This window comes from Lagopus leucura, unplaced genomic scaffold, assembly GCF_019238085.1.
Source record: "Lagopus leucura isolate 7727_CA_CO unplaced genomic scaffold, USGS_WTPT01 Super-Scaffold_100001, whole genome shotgun sequence".
NCBI classification, from domain to species: domain Eukaryota; kingdom Metazoa; phylum Chordata; class Aves; order Galliformes; family Phasianidae; genus Lagopus; species Lagopus leucura.
This window is the reverse complement of record NW_024962262.1, coordinates 82269469-82290032: the sequence shown is the minus strand read 5'-3', so window position 1 is coordinate 82290032 and position 20564 is coordinate 82269469. Positions and strand designations below refer to the sequence as shown.

General features: G+C 35.3%; 1 protein-coding gene across 1 annotated transcript in view; it reads right to left on the bottom strand.

Annotated features, from left to right (window-relative positions):
* ROBO2 (roundabout guidance receptor 2) overlaps positions 1-20564 on the bottom strand; it is a 409630-nt gene that overhangs the window by 77968 nt on the left and 311098 nt on the right. Inside the window, exons 9-13 of the mRNA XM_042867094.1 lie at positions 18096-18301; positions 12682-12763; positions 11995-12160; positions 10157-10323; positions 5521-5642 (exon numbers count right to left, since the gene is read on the bottom strand). Of these exons, the coding sequence (XP_042723028.1) occupies positions 5521-5642; positions 10157-10323; positions 11995-12160; positions 12682-12763; positions 18096-18301 (743 nt within the window). The remainder of the gene's footprint in view (positions 1-5520; positions 5643-10156; positions 10324-11994; positions 12161-12681; positions 12764-18095; positions 18302-20564) is intronic.

Below are 20564 nucleotides of genomic sequence, written 5' to 3'. Positions count from 1 at the left end.
TAAATTGTTTTTATCCATGTTTGACTTTCATTAATTAAATGTTTTACGGACATAAAGACTTTGTGAACCTCATGTTTACTACAAAATTTAGTAAGAACAGCAACTTCATATAATTTCTCAACCTACCTTACAATACGAGACTATGATGTTTAATAATTAAATACTAAGTTTGGTTCTTGCCCAGCTTTTGTATTAGAAGTTATGCTGAAAGACACCATAACTATTTTAGAACTTTCAATTTTGTTTTTGCTGCAGATCCTTTTAAGCTCTATTGACTCCTGTGCAGTGCAGAAGATCTGAAAATTTAGAACTAAACTGAACAGTAACTGTTTGTTGCCAAGAAATGGTATAAAAAGTGTTTTCTATGACATCATACAAAGAGAAATGCACCAACTAACTCACAAAAAACTGTACACTTGGATTTCACTAAGCAATTCTCAGTCCATCACACTTTCATATCAGTTTACATATGATATTCAAATTATTCATACACTTCTCTTTTCCCTAGCTATTAATTTTTTTTACTAGAAAGACTCAACATAAGCAATATGAAAACATGTGTGGTAGTAGAACAAGGCTGTCATTTGCAGTTGCAGTAAACCAGCTTAACCCAGAAATCATGCCATTTACACAGGTGCTTTCAGTTGAAAGTTTGATTACAACAGAGCCAAATGATCTGCTAGGATTTCAGATTATTGAGTGATTCTGTTGTTGATGGTCTAGGAGGGTACTTGTGAATGAAAATGAAAATACCATGCATTTTAATGCTTTCTTTAAACACCTAGTTGTATTCAATATCAAGGAGGATACTAAGCTGTCCCTAATTCCCACCTGCAATTAGTCTAAACAAGAGGCACTTTTCCTGTGGTCAGGTTTTTGGGAAGCTGCTCAGGGGTCACTTCACTTACTGAGCAAGTGGATTTTACTTTTTTTTTTTTTTTTTTTTTTTTAATTTTCTGAACAGTACAAAAATACTTTAGGATAATTACACAGATTAACCAGAGAGATGTGAGACATATATACATAGCTCAAAGTATATGTGAGGAAAATCAAGTGTATTTCACATAAATACATAGATACATACACATACATATGCATTTATGTCTATATATACAAATAATCTTATATATATATTACAAAGCTTGTAACTTCATCCTTTTCTATTCTTATGTGGTAATTGCATGTCACTTCAACAGCAGGCCACTAAAAACATGCTTAGTGTTAAAGAATAGCATTCACTTGTGCTAAGCATAAAGTAACTATAGGATTAGTACACATTTGCATGTAGGTAGAGTTGCAGAAATGTGCACTGTGATGTGATGAAAGAATTTAATAATTTCTAGTTATTTTCATTTCTCTCTCACTTTTTTTTTTTTTTTTAATGTACTTCCTCTTACAAAGCACTTAGCATTATTACAGAGATTGCAATAATTTTCTCTGCTGAGTACTGGGATCACAGAACATAATATCTGTGATGCTCTAAGCTGCTTTAGAAAATGTAGGAGCAGCTGTGGAATCCCCTCATCAAAGGAGGGCTGTAACAGGTGCTGGTCTAAAGACATTTTCTACCTCAGAAGATGGATGGCAGAAAATGCAGATGCTCCTTTAAAAGGCAGAAGACAGCAATTACTGGATGGGTTCTGTTCAGCAGTGACTCGATGCTTTAAGGCAACCTACAAGCATAATTGGTCTTGCATGCTCTCTCTCTTTTTGATGAATGTATAGTGCAAGAGGTATCTATAAAGCTGACAGTAGCTTTCCATTTCTGCAGAATACAAAGTTCTTTTTTTTCCTGCACATACCACAACTGAATATAAGACAGGTTCAGTGACTATGATCACTCTGTAGGCTATTTGCTTGTTAAAAGAAATAAAGGGAAAAAAAACAAAAAACAAAAAACAAAAAAACAAAACACCCTCATAATGTAGATTATGCTGCAAATACAGGATGCATTCAGGCAATCCAGCTAATCCACACTCTCAAGACATTTTCAATATGCTCTTGGGTATGTAAGCCTCAACTCCAAAATATCCTAAGAACTCTGCTTCTAAACCAGTACACACAGTAATTCTCCATCTGGGCAAGATATCTTTCAAACTGTGCTGAGCTCAATAGCATGGACTACATTGGGCTTACATGGCTGCAGCCTGTGGGAAGACCACGTGGGACTAGTTCAGGAAGGATGGTATCCCATGGAAGGAAACCCCACATGGATCAGGAACACAGAATGACCATGGAGGAATGGCAGAGATGAAGCAATCTGACTGACTGGCAGTCAGTTTCCTTTTCCTCTGTGCTGCTCAAGGGGATGAGATAGAAGAGGCTGGATGTCGGAGGGAGATGGTTTTAGTTTGCTTTTAGTTCTCACTGCTCTAGTCTGTTACCAACAAGCAACAAATTACATTAATCTCCCTATGCTGAGGCTGTTCTGCTCCTGGTGGTCATCAGTTAGTGATCTGCCTGCTTTTATGTTAACCGATGAGGTTTTTTCCATCATATTTTTCTGTTGTTCTGTTGATGAGGGGAAGTTGGAAAGCAGCATGGTGGAGTGGAGCTACATATTGGGGTTAAATCACTTCACAGACTCACAGTGTTCTCCAAAAATTCAAACAGCACTAGTATTTATCTACTGACAGGAACAAGACAAAAGGTGATGATACACTGCAAGACTGTCCAGTAGGCTCAACTCAAACTTCCAGTGAAGCACAATCATTTAAAATCAATGTCAAATTAAAAGACAGAGGCAAATAAATTACTCTTCTGCACTGTAGCCTCAAAATTCCTGTAAGGCAGTTGGGATTTCAAAGCAGCAATTATTTCGCCACTCTGAAGAACTGAATTTTTTCCTGATTATGCCACAGGGCTCCTACATAATGCTAGGAAACTTCTTACATTTGGCCACTAATTAAACTCCCAGTTTAATGCTCAAAGTGAGAAAATTGAGGCTGGAAAGTGCTGAGCTATAGTTGAGGTTAGCTACAAAAGTTCTTTGAGTACATATTATGCTGTAACAATGCAAATATATTTGACAGAAATAAAAATAAATCAGGCCAGAGGTTTAAAGTTAGGCAACAGTCAGTGACTATAAATATCTCTGCACCTTGTCTACCTTTATGTACGGTTGGGATTATTACACAGTTTTATCCTTCTGATGATAAATTCAGTATTATTTGTGAAACACTCAAGTGTTACAGTTGAGAGCATGACAGATAAGCACATGAGACAAACTAATATTTTTTTAATTCAATGGTGGGTTTCAGTTGTATTAATTTCCTAGGATCCGGTAGCACACACTGAATAAAGAAGATAAAAGAAATGCTGAATAGCTTTATTAAGAATAGATACTCTATGTAACCAGATAGTTACAGCTGTACTTTAGTACTTAGGCACACGAGGGATAAATTTATGTTACACTGACAACCTAGCTTTTTACTCCTTTTTAACATTGGCTTTGTGAACCTAATCTTTTCAAATAGATGAAATATATGGGCACATACTTAGACATTTTATTTCTAAACATTTTAAAATTACAAAACAGAAACAAAATTATTTGTGAAATTTTAAACTGAAATTTTAAAAAAATATATAGAAAGAAAGAAAAAAACAAAACCATCTCAGAAAGAAGAGAGAAATTGGTAAATTTGTTGGGAGTCAAGACACCAGAAACTCTGGAATAGAGGAAGTTTCTTGTCATTAATTGTTTGAATACTGGAAGTCTTACGATTCTCTCTGCACTTCTGTCCTTCTGTATCCTAGCTACACTATCTAACCACTTTATAAGAACAGAACTTTATTCTCTGGACGGAGCGGCTGCTTTCCTGCTACTATGGTTAATTAGTTGTTTTTGTTCTGGTTGCTGTTAAGTTTCTAATTAGCTGTTCCAGATACTTTTTCTGTGCATGCTTTTCTTTCCTCAGGCAATTCTAAAACATCTCTACACAGGTCTATTCACTTGTCAGATGGCATACTGTCACTGCTTTGAGGGATCTTTCCAATGAGCTGATACCCCTGATATCTTTAATGATATACCTTAACTTACCATATTTTTTTTTTGCTCATTAGTAGTTCAGTAGAGGCACCAAGAGACTCTCCAACCATAATATTTCATTATAATACAATGAACGCTATTACACTGTATAAAATTGAATTCCATTTACAAATAGGGAGAAAACCTATGTAATTTTGTTTCTGCTATCTCTAACACACAATAAAGGACTTGAAGAAGCACCACATAGATGTCATTCAAGTTTACAATTACTGGCTGCTAACATTCAAAGTTTCTAACCTACTGAACCATCTGCTTGGGCAAAAAGACTTTCTGCAAAGGCACTTGGACCAGAAAGTCAGTCTGTCCTGGATTTATTTAGCTGTAACAGACAGTATTTTTAGAAGGACAAGCTGAGTGTTAACATCAACAACAAAATGCAATGACACATTTTTTAAATAATCTTCTAAGAAAGACTAATTTGTGCACTTCTCCATTCATTTTTAATCTGGCCCTTACCATTGAAATCTGTTGAAACAAGGATGACATATAAGCCCCCATAAATACATCTGAGATGTGTAAAAACTGCAGTATTTCTATAATACACAATCTATCCATATTTCTATTCTATTATATAGACCTCTGTACACATGAAACTCTTAACAATATTACCTGTAGAAGAAAACTTCTGAGTATTGTGAATATTTCTTTAGCAGAATTCATTCTATATAATATAACTGTTGCAGTGATGGGCATTGCAATGTTGCAATGCATTGTGTTCATCTCACTTTTCTAACCATGACTCTCCTTCCTCTGGGACACATACTCCAAAAGCAAAGCCCTTATTTGTGGTGTGGAGTGCCCTAGGAACAATCTCTTTCTAAGAGATTGTAAGAGAAACATAGAATTTTAAAAGCCATATGCTATATCTTAACTTCTCAGAAATTCTACCCAGTAGTTTGGTCCCTCAAATAGGTTAGCTAAGTACTGCCAGAAACATTCTGGTCTTCTGTAATGAAAGGAAGTCCACTCACTGAGGGTAAGGCACATGCCAGAATACCAGATGCTACCCATGGATCAGGCATCAGCATAACATTGCCTACTTTTCAACAAGCGCACTATAGAAATCTATTTCTGCATTTTAGCGTCACCAAACAATAGAGTATTCTCAAGGGGTTCTCATGCTTTTAAGTGGAAAGTGTTTTTTTCATACAACATTTTAATGATGATAGTTATTTTTGCTATCCACAGTTATGAATCCACAGATCAATTACCCTTAGATTATGGTGTTAAACATAATTCATTTTCATAATTAGACATCTATCTCCCTTTAAGCTGAATGCAGAAAACCTTCAATCTGCCTGACCTAAAGGAGAAAATGAAAAGGTCGTTTCATCTACACATATTCCTGTATGACATTAGTTCAGTAGAGCACTTATGCTGGTCAAGACCGGAGCTTTTCAGTATAGTAAAAGAAATGTAGGGACAAATAGGCAAAATTAGGTAAAGCAAGGTAATTATATTGAAAGCCTTACTGTCCAGGTAACTTGAACTGTTGTGGGTGTCAGCACAACGGGGTTATGCAGGCGTACAATGACGTCTCCCAGTTCCTTCTGGACTTGCCTGTGATCCACACCTTGTGCTGGTGGACTGATATCTGCCAGACAAAACAAACACATGAAAGCATTATTTTAACGAGAAAATATGCATGACAATTGGAATTACTGAATAGCTTAATGACTTGACTTAAGCACCCTCTTACAGCAGTGTTTTTAAAACAATAGAGTGCTAAGCTTCGAATGTGAACTACCAAACATGGCAAGTAAATTCAAACTAATCATCCACCTTTGGCCGCTTAAGAAATCGGGAAAGAAAAATACATTAAAATGATTATTCAGAGTTGATAGTAATGCTTTCTCAAATCTTGCAAGTGATGAGAGAGATTCAATTATTCACTAGTTCTGCAATGTTCAGATAATAATAATGTCAGCCAGATATCTGGAACCAAACTGCCTAGCATAATTTAAGAAAATGAACAGGTTTTTAACTTCCCTGGAGCATACATGACACTTAGTTATTATACGTTTCCAAACTGTCACTAAACTTTCCCTCCTTATATATACCATGCACACGAGAAACCAAATGCAACAAATAGCAATTTCTTTTTCAAAGTGACTTTTTCCTTTACAGATAAGATAATGAAATCTAGCACAAATATGAAAAGTAAAAATTTATTAAATCAAAACGATTGTGATTTCATGAAAGATCAATAAAAACACTTTACCATGGAAATTTTCTTTTCAAGAGTATGCTAAACACTCCTTCAAAGAGAAGGGAAAAACTATTTCTTCTAGTAAAAATAAGGAGTTTGATCACTTAGTATAAAGGTCTATAGAAAACTACGATTCCACCTCCAAGCACCACATGTGGCCCTTGTACCTAGTTCTTAAAGATCTCATTTAGGTTACTGCATTTTGGCTACTCATTTTGGATAAACTAAAGGAAGCTGTATTACCATCCATAAACAGCAAATATAAAGTATGTATCAGAAAATGAAGGAGATGTACAATGTGAATATCTTCAGTATGTCTTTTTAGTGAGAATTCTTAGATATCACCATTTTTTGTTACACTGCATCAAAAAGAGAATGTTGGTCTAAAATTGTTCATTAGCCAATACTTCCCTGCATCTCCCTTCCCTTTACTCCAGACAGAGATAAAGGTAATTTCTAGGAGACAATGAAGTTTGGACGCATTCAGTGGCTCCTTCAAAGATCTTACAGTGCCACTCCTGTCATTGTTCATACTACTTGTCCATCTGTAAATAGATATTCCTAAGTAGATATACATGTATTGATTATTTCTGTTTCAATTTGTTGTTAATTTGTCCAGAAAGATACAAGCACAGATTTTATTCTAAAAAGTCTGATACATTATAGCCAGGCTTGCCTACACATTTGTGAATTCTGCTTGGTTTTCTCATGGGACTCATTAGCCAAAACCACTTTCCGTCTTTTTGGATCAATCAAATGTACTCAGAGAAGAAAAAACACACTTAAAAGTCCTCTTTTTCTCCTTTGATGGTCTTAGGGTATGTGTGTATGTTGTATTTGACTTTTTCTTTCTTTTTAATCTAAATATTATTGAGAAGAAATAATAATGCTTTTAGAACTTAAGCACATAAATATGACAACAATATCTGAATCACAGGCCTTCAGATTTTGAAATAAGCTTGATTCTGGTAATCAATACCTCAACTTCATAATCCTGGATTTTATGGGTTCAGAGCTACCAATAAACAATAGAAACACATGCTTCTACTGATACTCAAATGCAGATGGTTCCATGGGTCTCCAAAAGGAATATAAACAAAAAATAGTTGTCAACAAGATTGAAGGAGCTTATCTAGCAAATCATGTCTATTCAAAATCACAAATAGAGAGATTCAATAAACCAGTTCTAAGACAGCAACTCAGACTGGTTTGCAGAACATTCATTTACACTACTATTCATAGAATCTGTGATCCTTGATAAAAATTTACATATATCTATCAGTGCCTATATTTTAAGTTAAATTATGCTGTAGTATACAACTGGCCAAATACTTACATTCCCTTAGTGAAAAAGTCATTTCTACATAGTGTTTCTTTATGAAATATATTTTATCATAGAAAGAAGTATGTAGAACTCAAGGGAATAACATGGATTAATATCAGTAAGAAATTAATGTAAGATGTACATGTAAAATTCTGTTTATTCATATGTACATTTGGAAACACATATATACATGATGGTCATGGTGCAATGTCATGGAATGAAATATTCACATTACTAGAGACTCCTAGTGGGAAAGCAGTTGACCTACCCATAAGCAAATGTCGGCATAAGAAAATCATGACTCATGGAAAAGCAGCTCAAAAAAGATACCCTAATCAAAATTAAGAGATCTCTAAAATTAAATTGGTGGTATATTTTCTCTAAGTTCACTTTTACAGCTTCCAGTGAACTTTCTACTAGTAGATAGTAATTTAAATTGCAAGGATATGATTATACATAGTTTCATACATGATTTTACATAGTTTCCTTGAAGTGCTTTTTAATATATGATCTCGTCTGCTAATAATCCAACCAATAAGTCAAATCTTTTCCTACAGCAATTACTGATTTCTCTGTCCTCATTTGACAGAAGTCATTCAAGGTAAGCCTTTTGAAAGCCCCTTATTGTCAACTTGTAGTTCACTGATGAAAATATGCATAAAATTATACTACTTGCCTTTTGCTATGCTTATTACCAGGAAATAAAATGCCAGATATTAAAGCTGCAAAAGACACCTGTTGCAAATTAGTATTATATAGTATGGTTATAGCTGCTTCTCTCTTCTTCAGTGGTCGCTGTGAACAGGCTTTCCTGCATGTGTCAGCTTCCTCTGTCAGCCCGAATTGAATTCAGGCATAATTAGAAATCACATCAAAACATTATGCTAATTTTCAATTGATTTTATGATTTAATTTCATTAAACTGGAGGTTACCAAAGAAGCTATAAATCCTGTACATGTTTCAGTGTGCTTGACTGCTAAACAGCTTCTGGAAATGGAAGCTGCAACACATGCTGTAGCTAATTAAAAGACGTGTTTTTACTGAAATCAAATTGCTTGTCAGTATGTCAGATAAAAAGTCTTCACTTGACATTCAAATGCCAAATAAAGTTGTATTTTTAACTAAGTGATAAGTTATTCAGACTAAAGGCTGGTGCAAAGAAAAACATAAGTCTTCTTATCACAACAGGAGAGTAAGAAAGAAGAAAAGATGCAATACTCAATGGACAGTGAAGCCATGAAATCCCTCCTCAACTTATTCCTTCAGCTTTTCAAAAAACGGCTCTTTCTCCTTTTACAATAATGATTTATATTTATTATTGCTATCAATATTTTGAAGAGGATATATTATAATATATTATAGGATATATTATTATATATATATATATATATAATATTATATATATATAGGAGGATATATAATAATATATTAAGGACAGATTTATTCAGGAATAGACTGGAATGAGAGGCTGGATCTAGTGGCTATGTGATAAAGCAATACCACCCTGTTCATTTCCTTTTTTCCATTCAGAACCTACAAAGAACATGGTTCCAATTACACATGCTGGAGACTGATCCAGGATGCACAGGCACTCCCACGCAGTTTTCTAACTTCCATAAACAGGGATAGATAATCTCAATGTAAATTAACTGTGAGAGGAGCTATTACTTTGAAAATGAAGAAATCATGATTTAAAAAAGATGATTAATTCCTGTACCTCAATATGCTTAATGCAAAAGTACATTCTTGAATGAAGTACTGAAGCAATATGTTCTTAAAGCCAAAAAAAAAACATGCTGTGAAGTGAAATTTGTTTGTGGCAGCTGTACACAGTTAGAGCAGAGTATAACATGAGCAGATTTTATAGTCATCAAACAGTCCTGAAACAAGACATGGAGGATCACAGCTATCAATTATATCAGTAGCCTACAAATAAGGGATTTCCTTTCAGTCTTCCCTCTGGGTTTATTATGCAGTGAATTATGAATGTAAAAATTTAGAAATGTTGATATAAGTTGAAAGTCTATACATTTCTCAGAACAGCTTTGAAATACTCTCCATCATACAGATGCCTTAATTTATATGAATAACCTGCACAAATTTTGGAGTAGATTTACCAATATCCTATGGACATTTTTTGCATTTCTTTATGTATTAATTAGTATTAATACTAATGCGAAATAAGGTGTTTTGCCTGTCTGGTTTTTGTCCTTATTATGACAGTGTATCTCTGCTAGATAATGGAGATGAATTAAGGATTGAAAATAGAAAGTAAGGATACAACAGAAGGGGGCATGTTCAGAAAAGTTTGAGTGCCATCAAGAAGCATACCAACAATCTACAACCTGCAAATTAAAAATATACCAAGGCACTGGAGAGCTCAACTATCCTTAGCTTTCTCCTAAATTCCAGATTAATGAAGCAATCATTGGACTCCATTTATTAGTTAAGTTGTATTCAAGATTCCTTCAGTCAGAGTGATAACATAAAATGGACAAACCTAATGGTCAATTTTCAGTTTCTTTTTTTTTTTAATTTTAGCTCAAGCATGTAGGCCATAATAATTACTCTTACCTTGTGTTCGGACAGGATCTGACATAGGGCTGGGATCACTCAGACCTTGTGAATTGATAGCTCTCACCATAAACAGGTAGATTGTATTGGGACGCAGTCCTCTCACAGTGTAGAGAGTGGTCTTCACGTGGTTAGCCACTGTTTGCCAACTGTTGCTCACAGATTGACTGCAATAAGAAAATGTTGAAGATTATAGACTAACACATAAGAAAACAAGGAAATAAAAGGGAATCTGCAGGGAAAAAAAAAATAGTAAGAACAAGACAAAAATAAGATTTTACAGTTTTAGTTAACAAAAAACATTAAAAAAATGACAGAGCTTTCAAAAGTATTTCTCCTTTCACTAAAAGCAAAAGCTTTTTCTATCACTCTAGCAAACACCTGCAAAAGGAAAGTGTGGAAAGCAGCAAAGGAAATTTGAATGATAAATAGGCCAATCTTAAACATAAACCTTAGAAAAGAAAAAGATGTTAAAAGAATAAATTTCTATGTTGTTAAGTAAATTATGTCAACAGCTGTCATTAGAAAAAAAAATGCTTGCACTACATTCATACTCAAAGTTAACAAAGAATTTTCTGAAAAAAAGCTTGTAAATTAAGAAAACTATATGAATATTCTTTATGTCACTACATTTTCATTTGAATGGTAATATAGTTAGATTACAATCCACCATATGAAGACATTTCAGCTGTAATTGTTAAAACTGCTTTTAATAAAAATCCTTGGCTCCTGTAAAACTTCTTGATGGCATGCCATAAAAGCTTATACAAGGTGAAATATCACAAAAGTTTACAGACAAAATTTGACTTTATTCTGCTTTTTTGTACAGAATTGACCAAAAAATGTAACATCTTAAAGGAAAAAAAAAAAAGAAACTGCTATTTCCATTTTGTTTCTATTGTTTCATTCATTTAATGCATTAAGAAAAGTACAAGTCCCAGAACAAAATCAGCAATCAGCAATCCACAATAATTGGATTTTGTATATTAACGCATGCAGATAAAACATTATCACTATAATGTTTTAAATTTGTAAGCATATAATTTGATAAATTCCTGCTAGAATATTAATTAAAAGATAAACTATTATTATTGGTCATTTTTTGAATATGTTGATGCAGAAAAGCATGTAAGAAAGTGCACACTCATATGCAGAATACTATTCTTGTAATACACATGAGGGATACAACTCATGCTTAAACAAACTTGCTGAATTGGGGTCCAGGAGTTCTTTCCTACAACGCATTAAGTGCTGCTGTGTGGAATAGAATAGCTGGATCCTCTTCAACTTCAGGCTGCATGATGAAATCCTGAATTATGAACACCAGCCTTTTCAGTTAAAAGTTTTATTCCATCTAAAACAGTTAAATGCAGAATTTTAAAGTTCTTTAACTATTTAATGGTGCTGTTTTAACAAGAACAGAAGAAAAACACAGAGTGATTTGAAGGTTGTCCATTGGTTTTCAGTTTGTTTGTATTACAACAGTCTAAGTAACTCAAGCCCAAATTTTTTGAAATACAGCATTCCCAGGGTGATCATTAGAACTAAGAAAATAGTAACAAATAGTGAGTACATTGTCCATTTATGTTTCTACTGACCTGAAGAAAAAGTTAAATGCTTCACTACTTCACAACTTAAGAAAATGTGATGACATATTAAAAAACAAAACAAAACACTTAAAAAGTAAGAATCAATGCCTGCCATTGGAGCTAAATCTTTCACTGAACTTTTAGTGATAAATGTAGAAACCAGAGGAACACCACAATACCAGAACAGCTGGTACTAGGATTTAAGCAAAATTAGATAGGAAGGAAATTAAAGTAGAATAATTCACATACCTAAAAGCTTCAATGATATATGCACTAGCTGGTAGGCTTCCAGGGGTCCCTGGTTGCCAGGACAGGGTGACACTGTTCTTAGTTACATCAGTGACCTGAGGTTTGGATGGTGGCCCAGGAAGGTCATTTATGTCATAACTTTTACTAACTGTTGCTCCACCCAACTCTGCAAGGAGCAAATGTAAAATAATTACTTTTTGTTGTCAATTAGATAGTTTGACCAAAGTAGAAGGTTAAAAGGAAAAGCATGCCAAATATCTGCATAATCAGCTAAATCTGTGCTTTTAATTTGTTAAGAATTAAGTCAACTATTGCATTATCAGGTATATTTTTTTAGAAAGAACGATCATTCTTTACATTCACATTATAGAAAAAAATCCCACAAAACTCAAAACTTTATATAAAAAAAAAAGAAAAAAGAAGTAACAGAAAAAACATGTTTTGTTCATATTTACATAAAATGTCAGAACATCAGCTACTAGAAGTCTGAGAAAATTGCTATATGCAGATCAATTCCAGTGGTAGCAATGAAGTCTGAGATATGTGAAGAAACAAATCCTTCCCACTTAAAACCTTCTCTATTTCACACCTAGCATTTCTAGAAGACATTATTTGACTCATAAGGCTTTATTTTACACTATACTTTCATTTTGTGCTATCTGAAAATGGCCTCTGCATATTGCTTACCTGTCACATCCAGAACAGCACTCCATGATGTTTCCCCACTTGAACTTGTTGCAACACAAGTGTAAGTTCCAGTATCAGACAGCTAGACATTAAGAACATGTAAAGCAAGTTTTACCTTTCGGAACCATATGACAGAATTTATTCTAATTTTTTTTCCTATATATTTATTGAAAAGAAAGACTTATTTTACACTTTACAACAGCCTAGAAGGCACCAGATATTTAAAAATAATAATTTCATGGTGGCTTACTTTTAGAGGACTATTTAGAGGATTATTTGTTTTTAATACTTTTCTAATTTTAATTTTCATATTCTTAATTGTATCAGTGAAGTATGTAAATGCTACAGAAAAAACGTTTCAGACAGTGTCAATCTTTTTATTGTTAAGAAATCCAGTTGAAATCAGCAAACAATACAACAATAATTTTTCCTTAGAGGATGAAAGCTCACAGTTCATTATTCCAAGATGACAGAGAGATACTCTCAGGAAGTGGAATAGTCTCAGGAAGGCTATTCCATCATCTTATGGTTTTATGACAGATGAAGCCATATTTATACAAGTCATCAACACATATGTACATTGTTTCTAAGATCTTAACAAGGGTTATCTCTACACACAGTCCTCCAAGCAATTTTAAAACGGTACTGTTAAACCAGATCATACACCATGCTTACCTTTCTTCTGTAGCACATGAAATTTTATTTCAGTCTTGCAAAGCAGTTTGGTAGCTAAACACTCTAAATTGTGATTCCTATGTCAGTTCATATAGTCCAAATTTATTTTTGGAAAGATTTTTAAATTATCCCATCAATATTAATCTCATTATTGTTCTTATAAACTGTTGTTTTACTGGAAAATTTGCCAGGTATTTTACTATTCCTTACTTTGATTTAAAGTAAAGATTTATATGATAAGAATTAGAGAAGACAACAGAAGAGGATGGAAAACTGTGACTTTGCAAAGTACAGAACATCCAGAAGAGTTGTCCTACCACTATGTATAAAGAATGGTAATCTGGAGATTGAAGAAGAGGGAAAATGCTGAGTCTAGTGACAAAGGAGAAGAATTACATTCACCATCAGTTGATTTAATGAGAGTAGGGCCACATTCAAGAAGGTTTATGGGACTTTAAGGGATTATAATTTGTGATCTGGAAAACACAGGTTGGAACTATAAGAAATGGTCATACACAACTCTTTGAAAAGAGTGTAAAAACAAATTAGTGAGATGTTCCTTAGATTATTGTTTACACATAATTTAATTGATTTTTAATTATGTACCGTTAGAATTTTGTTTGCATTTTCTTCCAATAGATTGGGACTATGCCATTCTTAGGGGAAGAAAGCAACCAGTTAATGACAGTTTATCAAAAAAAGCATAACTTGAATTCTGCCACAAAATATAAGGAATACTTAAACTCCTCTGTCAGTGCCTCAGAGATTCAAAATACAGAGATCATAGAATAATAGAATGGTTTGGGTTGGAAAGCACCTTTAAGGTCAATCTAGTTCCAACCTCCCTGCTATAGGAAGGGACATCTCCCATTAGACAAGGTTGCTAACAGCCCCATTCAGCCTAGCCTTGAATGCTTCCAGGGAGGGGGCACCCACAACCTCACTGGGCAATCTGTTTCAGCATCTCAAAACCCTCACAGTAAAGAATGTTCCTAATATCTAGTCTAAATCTATGCTCTTCCAGTTTAAAGACATTTCCCCTCATCCTATCACTACGTGCCCTTATAAAAAGGCCCTCCCCAGCTTTCCTGCAGGCCCCCTTCTGGTATTGGAAGGCCGTCATAACGTCCTCAAGGAGCCTTTCCTTTTCCAGGCTGAAGAGCCTCAACTCTCTCAGCATGTCCTCATTGATGAGTGTTCTAGCCCTCTGATCACCTTTGTGGCCCTCCTCTGGACCTGCTAACTAAATGAGAAAAACTCTTGAAAAGAGGCAGATTTCTGGAGGAGGGAGCCTTATAGCATTCTGAAGTACTGTATTCTGTTTTGCTTCTGAGTTTTTGTGAAATCTATGATTCTTCATTATGTGATAATTGAGGATGCTGTGGTTCTCAACTTCATTTGTGTCCCACCATGACAGATGGTGTATAGCATATTCAATGAACTATGTGGTATACACAACAGACTAACTTGCAGAAGGCAAATTCAACATACAAAGCAAGCTGGAAGTATGGTGAATTACCTAACTTCCAGACTGCAGACAGATTAGATACAGACATATTCTATTGATAATTCAATTATTTATACTTTTTTTTGGTGCTGTAGTGGAGAAAAAAAAAACAACAGGGAAGGTCAATGGAAAAGTGTTGCTATTCAGCATAATAGTTTTCTTCCTTAGTTAAAGCAGACATTTAAATCTGGCATAGTACATTTTTACATATCAGAAGGAAGATTTTCACTAGTCTTGACCTGTCTAAAATGGTACTGAGTGAGTGACGTATGCAGGTTTCTAGTTATCCTCCAGGGTAACTGGATGATTGACTCATTATAAAAATCTCTGGGTTTACATTAACGATTGTTGCTCTTGGTTCACTATGATTGCTGCAGACTATTGAATAATTTGATTTACATTCATAAAGAGATTAGTTACATGGCAGAAGAGGATAGTCTCAGAGGCTTAAATAGTAGAGGCTCATCTTTACCCATATCTCTATTTCACATTGATTATCAATATCAATTGATAATGGTTATTAATTGTGAGGGGAGGAGATAAGTGAGGACTAAGGCTTGAGGATGAAGGTGATAAATGTTATTCTTAACATAGGCATGTAAATGTACTTGAGCTATTCTTGGGCATATATGGGGGATTTTTTTGTCCTTAGGAAGTGTTGACAGTTCTTGCTGTAGTACATCTGAAAGAAAAGTTAAACACTCCTGATTTATATCTATATTTAATTCACAAAAATTGCAACCTACAGGAGAAAATTGGTTTTTTTAATAGAATTGTGTAGTTTTGGCTGGTAAGTTTGGCTTGAGCAGTGTACATCACTGTTATCAAGGCGTTTACAAGAAGTGCCCTTCTGAGCCTTTAAGGAAAATCAGTTACCAGTGAATGAGCCACTTATGGATCAATAAAAGCTTCATGTCTTTCAAAACCACACTCACTGTTAATATTGTTTCCTTTTATCCTTGCAAGCAATTTTTTTCATTTCGTTTACAGACACTGTGAATCTATCAGCAAAATAAATGCGCTGGCACGATTCAGACCCTATTTTGTTATTTGTGTAGCTGCATGCAGACAGGTATCCCAGGAGCTTCTGCCTCATGGACACTCCACAGCAGCCCATCATCGATGCCTGAAAATTTGTTTGAAATCACTAAGCTTCCACCTTTAATTGCTGTTTTCTAACACTACTGGGGAATCTGGAGAATTCAAGCGCACTCTTTAATCCATCTCTACAGGAAAAATGCATTAACCTTCATGGCCTAAACCTGCCTTCAGCCCAGGGAGGAAGGATAAATTGTTTACTCAAGGAAAGCTAGTATAAATTTTTTAATAAATTCCATTTTGTTCCAAGGAGGTTAACAATTCATCTACAATCACTGATGAGATGGCACCAGAAAACAAAACTGCTGGTTACCTTGTCCCTAACAGCTACATTTATGGAAAATTTTTGGATGACAAATCCATGTTCAGAAATTTATGTTGATTAAATTAAAAGGCTGCTGAAATTGTCTGTAAGTTCTTAACAAGTAAGGACATTATCTTAGTCTTTTTCTAGACATACGCTTCTTCACATACACACAGAAAAGTGCAACATCTATTTAAACAGGTAAAAAAATAAAAACCCAAAGAAAGATTAGTGATACAGTGTTTGTCAACAAAGTCTGGTGTTATGCTATCCTGAATACTGCAAGATTTCAAAGTATAATATTATCATATGTATCAAAATGTAAATATTTTGATAGGCACTTCATTTTGAACAGAAATTCTTCTGCATATGACTGCACGTATGTTACAGCATGAATTGTCATCTCCCATCCATAGCCTTATGAAATATCTGCAGCTAACATAACATCAGAATTCATCAGCGCAACTCAAGACTGCCAAGACTCAATGATGGAGAAAGAGCATGGCAAAAGTCTTGATGGACTCCCTTGCTAGCACACTGGCTCCCTGGAAATAATGTTCAGGTGTTGAAAATGAATGACTAACTTTTAATAGAATCAAAAGACCAATGGCTTCAGGGTAAGACTATCTGAAAGATAACCAGGTCCTGTCATCTTACATGTCTACCCACCTGCCACTCATGCTTTATTGCAACATAAATCACAGAATCACAGAATCACAGAATCACCCGGGTTGGAAGGGACCCCAAGGATCATGTAGTTCCAACCCCCCTGCCCAGCAGGGCCACCAAACATAGACATTCAGATCAGGTTGCCCAGGACCCCGTCCAACCTGGCCTTAAACACGTCCAAGGACGGGGCATCCACAACCTCCCTGGGCAGCCCGTTCCAGGGCCTAACCACTCTCCTAGTAAAGAACTTCCCCCTAACATCCAACCTAAATCTTCCCTCCTTCAACTTAAAACCATTTCCCCTAGTCCTGCTGTTATCAGCCCTTCTGAACAGTTTACTCCCCTCCTGGGTGTAGGTTCCCTTCAGGTATTGATAGGCTGCAATGAGGTCACCCCTCAGCCTTCTCTTCTCCAGGCTGAACAAGCCCAACTCCCTCAGCCTGTCCTCATAGGGGAGGTGCTCCAGCCCCCTGATCATCTTAGTCGCCCTCCTCTGGACCCTTTCCAAAATCTCAATGTCTTTCTTGTACTGAGGGCTCCACACCTGGACACAGTACTCCAGGTGGGGCCTCACAAGAGCCGAGTAGAGAGGGACAATCACCTCCCTGTCCCTGCTGGCCACCCCTCTCCTGATGGAGCCCAGGATCCCATTTGCCTTTTGAGCTGCCAGAGCGCACTGCTGGCTCATATTCAGTCTCTCGTCCATCAGGACCCCCAGGTCCTTCTCTGCCGAGCTGCTCTCAAGGACCGCTCCTCCCAGCCTGTACAGGTGCCTGGGGTTCTTCCGGCCCAAATGCAAAACCTTGCACTTTGCCGTGTTGAACCTCATCAGGTTCACCCGAGCCCAGCCCTCCAGCCTGTCGAGGTCCCTCTGAATGGCATCCCTTCCTTCCACCGTATCAACCGCATAAATAATTATATTTTCAAAGGATTTCTAGTAGTAGTATATGTTGTTAAGTTGGCTCTTCTTTTTTCCCTTTACTACCACAGTGACAAAGTACAAAATAATAAGATTTGTCCTTGGTAAATGTTGCATGGTAAAGGAGACAACTAAGTTGACTTTGAAGTCAGAAGACAGCAAGATAGTAGAGCTGCCTAAGGCGCACTACCAGCTTCATATTAGCCACATATTGTAGCATTTGCTTTGTTATTGTTACTCACCCGCAGAGTTTTAATCTGAAGGGTTCCCTGATCCTGTATGGAAGTTCGAGGGTCTCTGCCCAGAAAAGTGAAGCCTTCTTTTAACCAACTGATAACAGGAAGCGGGTCACCAGTAGCCTTGCACTTCAGCAGAGCTGTCCCATCCACTGCCAATGTCTGATTGACAGGCCCCTGGAGGATGATGGGTGGAGGTCTATCTGTCAAGACTGAACAACGACACATATATTGGCATTCGTGACTTTGACAGTGCTGTGCTACATTTAGTCCTTTGCTTGATCTTGTACCACTTTCAACAGATTGGTTTATGTTAGCCTCAACAGGGCTATGAACATTATTTTTGCAAGACTCACAGATACATTTTGATATTTGTTCGGTATATTTGAAAACAGTTTTTGTATGGGCTCATTTTGCTACTGTAAGACAACACTTACATATATAAAAGTCTGCCAGCAAAGATCCTCAGATCCATTTGATTAAGACACAGTGACAATAAAGACTTAGAAAAGAACTATGCTGCATTTCTTATTTCATTCAATTTAGGAAAGCACTTACATTACATGTTTGAAAAAGCACAGGATTAAATCTCAGATCAAAACGTTTTTAATGACTTATCACATTTAAGGTCTACAAGAGAAAATCTGTCCAAGTTCAAAGTGAAACACTGTATGAATTCTAGCACAGGTACCAACCATATTCCTCATTCATTCACAACTTGTGAGTAGTCCATAGCGAAAATACCTAAGAGCATTAGACACATTTAGTGCGACTTAAATGATGACTCTTTCCAGTGGAAAATATTTCAGACTTAATCAAGCCATTTAACAGAGTGCTTATCAGTTCATCTCGTCACCTTTTAAAGCAATGAACTCTGTTATTTTTTTCCTAACAATTTACATTTGCATGCTTGAAATGCTCCATAAGGAATTCTCTAACTAGTGAATTAGTGCATGACTGCATACAAGCCTCATTCCATGGTCAGTGGGATATCTTAAAGATGAGGTAAAATGCTCACGTTCGCTTTTCTTGAAAGAATAATTTTTCATAAATTATTATGCTGTTTATGTACAATTATGTTGTATTCTCACAGTCAACTGATAAACAAAGTATAACTCCATGTTAATAAATAATGTATTTACACAAAATGAATGTGAAGTGTTTGAATTGTAAAAGTAAAAAATGTTATAAAATCTGTACAAGAGAATCCAGCATCCAATTTTTATATATTTACTTGCTACATTGCTGCTTTTGTAATCTTTGAACAATCTCACAGTACTAAGTATGACATTAAATATCGTAATAGACCAGATTAGCTCCTAGATGGTGTAAAAATCAGACTGCTTCCACTAGTGTCAATTGAATTTTAATCTTTTATTCTGAGAATCTGGATCATTATATTCCACACACAATGTCCTACTCTAACAATGAAGTGAAAATAACCTATTTGAAGAAATATGCTTTCTATTGTATTCGAGCTGTTTGAGATGCAAACCTCTAGAACCTTCAGTAGATTCAAAGTATTTTTGTTATACTGTTTAATAAACAGGAAATGTTAAGATTATGTTGATGGCACATTTTGTAATTATAATAATTGATTATAAAACAAAAGATACAATGGATTGAATTATAGAAATTAGCAAGACTTGGAGTGTGAGTTGGAATTTAAACAAAAAAATCCAATGTCAATTCAGATTTTTATTAGCCCAAGAACTTGGAAGCTATTTTGAAAATTCTAAAATATTACCAGCTGACATTAGAGATAGGAAATGAAAAGATAGAATGCAATGCATTTTCATCTTGATATCCAAGTTTGATCTCATTAAGGTTCCTTATGATCACACAGTTCGGTTACTTAGTGAAACAAAAGTCCATCTCAGTTTATATGCACTCAAGCTCTAGCTATGCTGGCAGCGAATTCAAACTAAAATTTAAATTCAATGTACAGCAACTCCCACTTTTCCAGCTAGTAAAAAAATTAAGGAAAAAAACACCTTATTTTGCTAACTTTTCAATTGTTACTTCCTGCATCTAATTGCCTTTCATCTATGTAGCAACGTAAGTATTTTCAAAACCTACAGCATTTCAGATATTGTTCTTTGGCATGCAATTATTATTATTATTATTATTGTTGTTGTTATTATTATTATTTGCAGCTCAAATGAGGAGCTCATAATCTTTTAAATAGCTTTGATCAATAATGTAATTGAAAGTCCCCTGGCCAGAAGGAATCTTCATTTTCAAGGGTGTTATGGGTGAAAGACCACTACAGGTTTCCATGACACTAAGGCTAAAGGTTAAATGAACACTTAGGGTTTCCACTGATCTGTGAATGACTATATTGTCTTCACAAGTCTGACTTGTAAATCTTCTCTAAAATGTGTGTATATGTGCTTGCATTCCTACTACATAGGTGTCACCCAAAGTAAGGACACAGAACTCAGAGGTTTAGAAAGATATTGTAATAAGCATCCT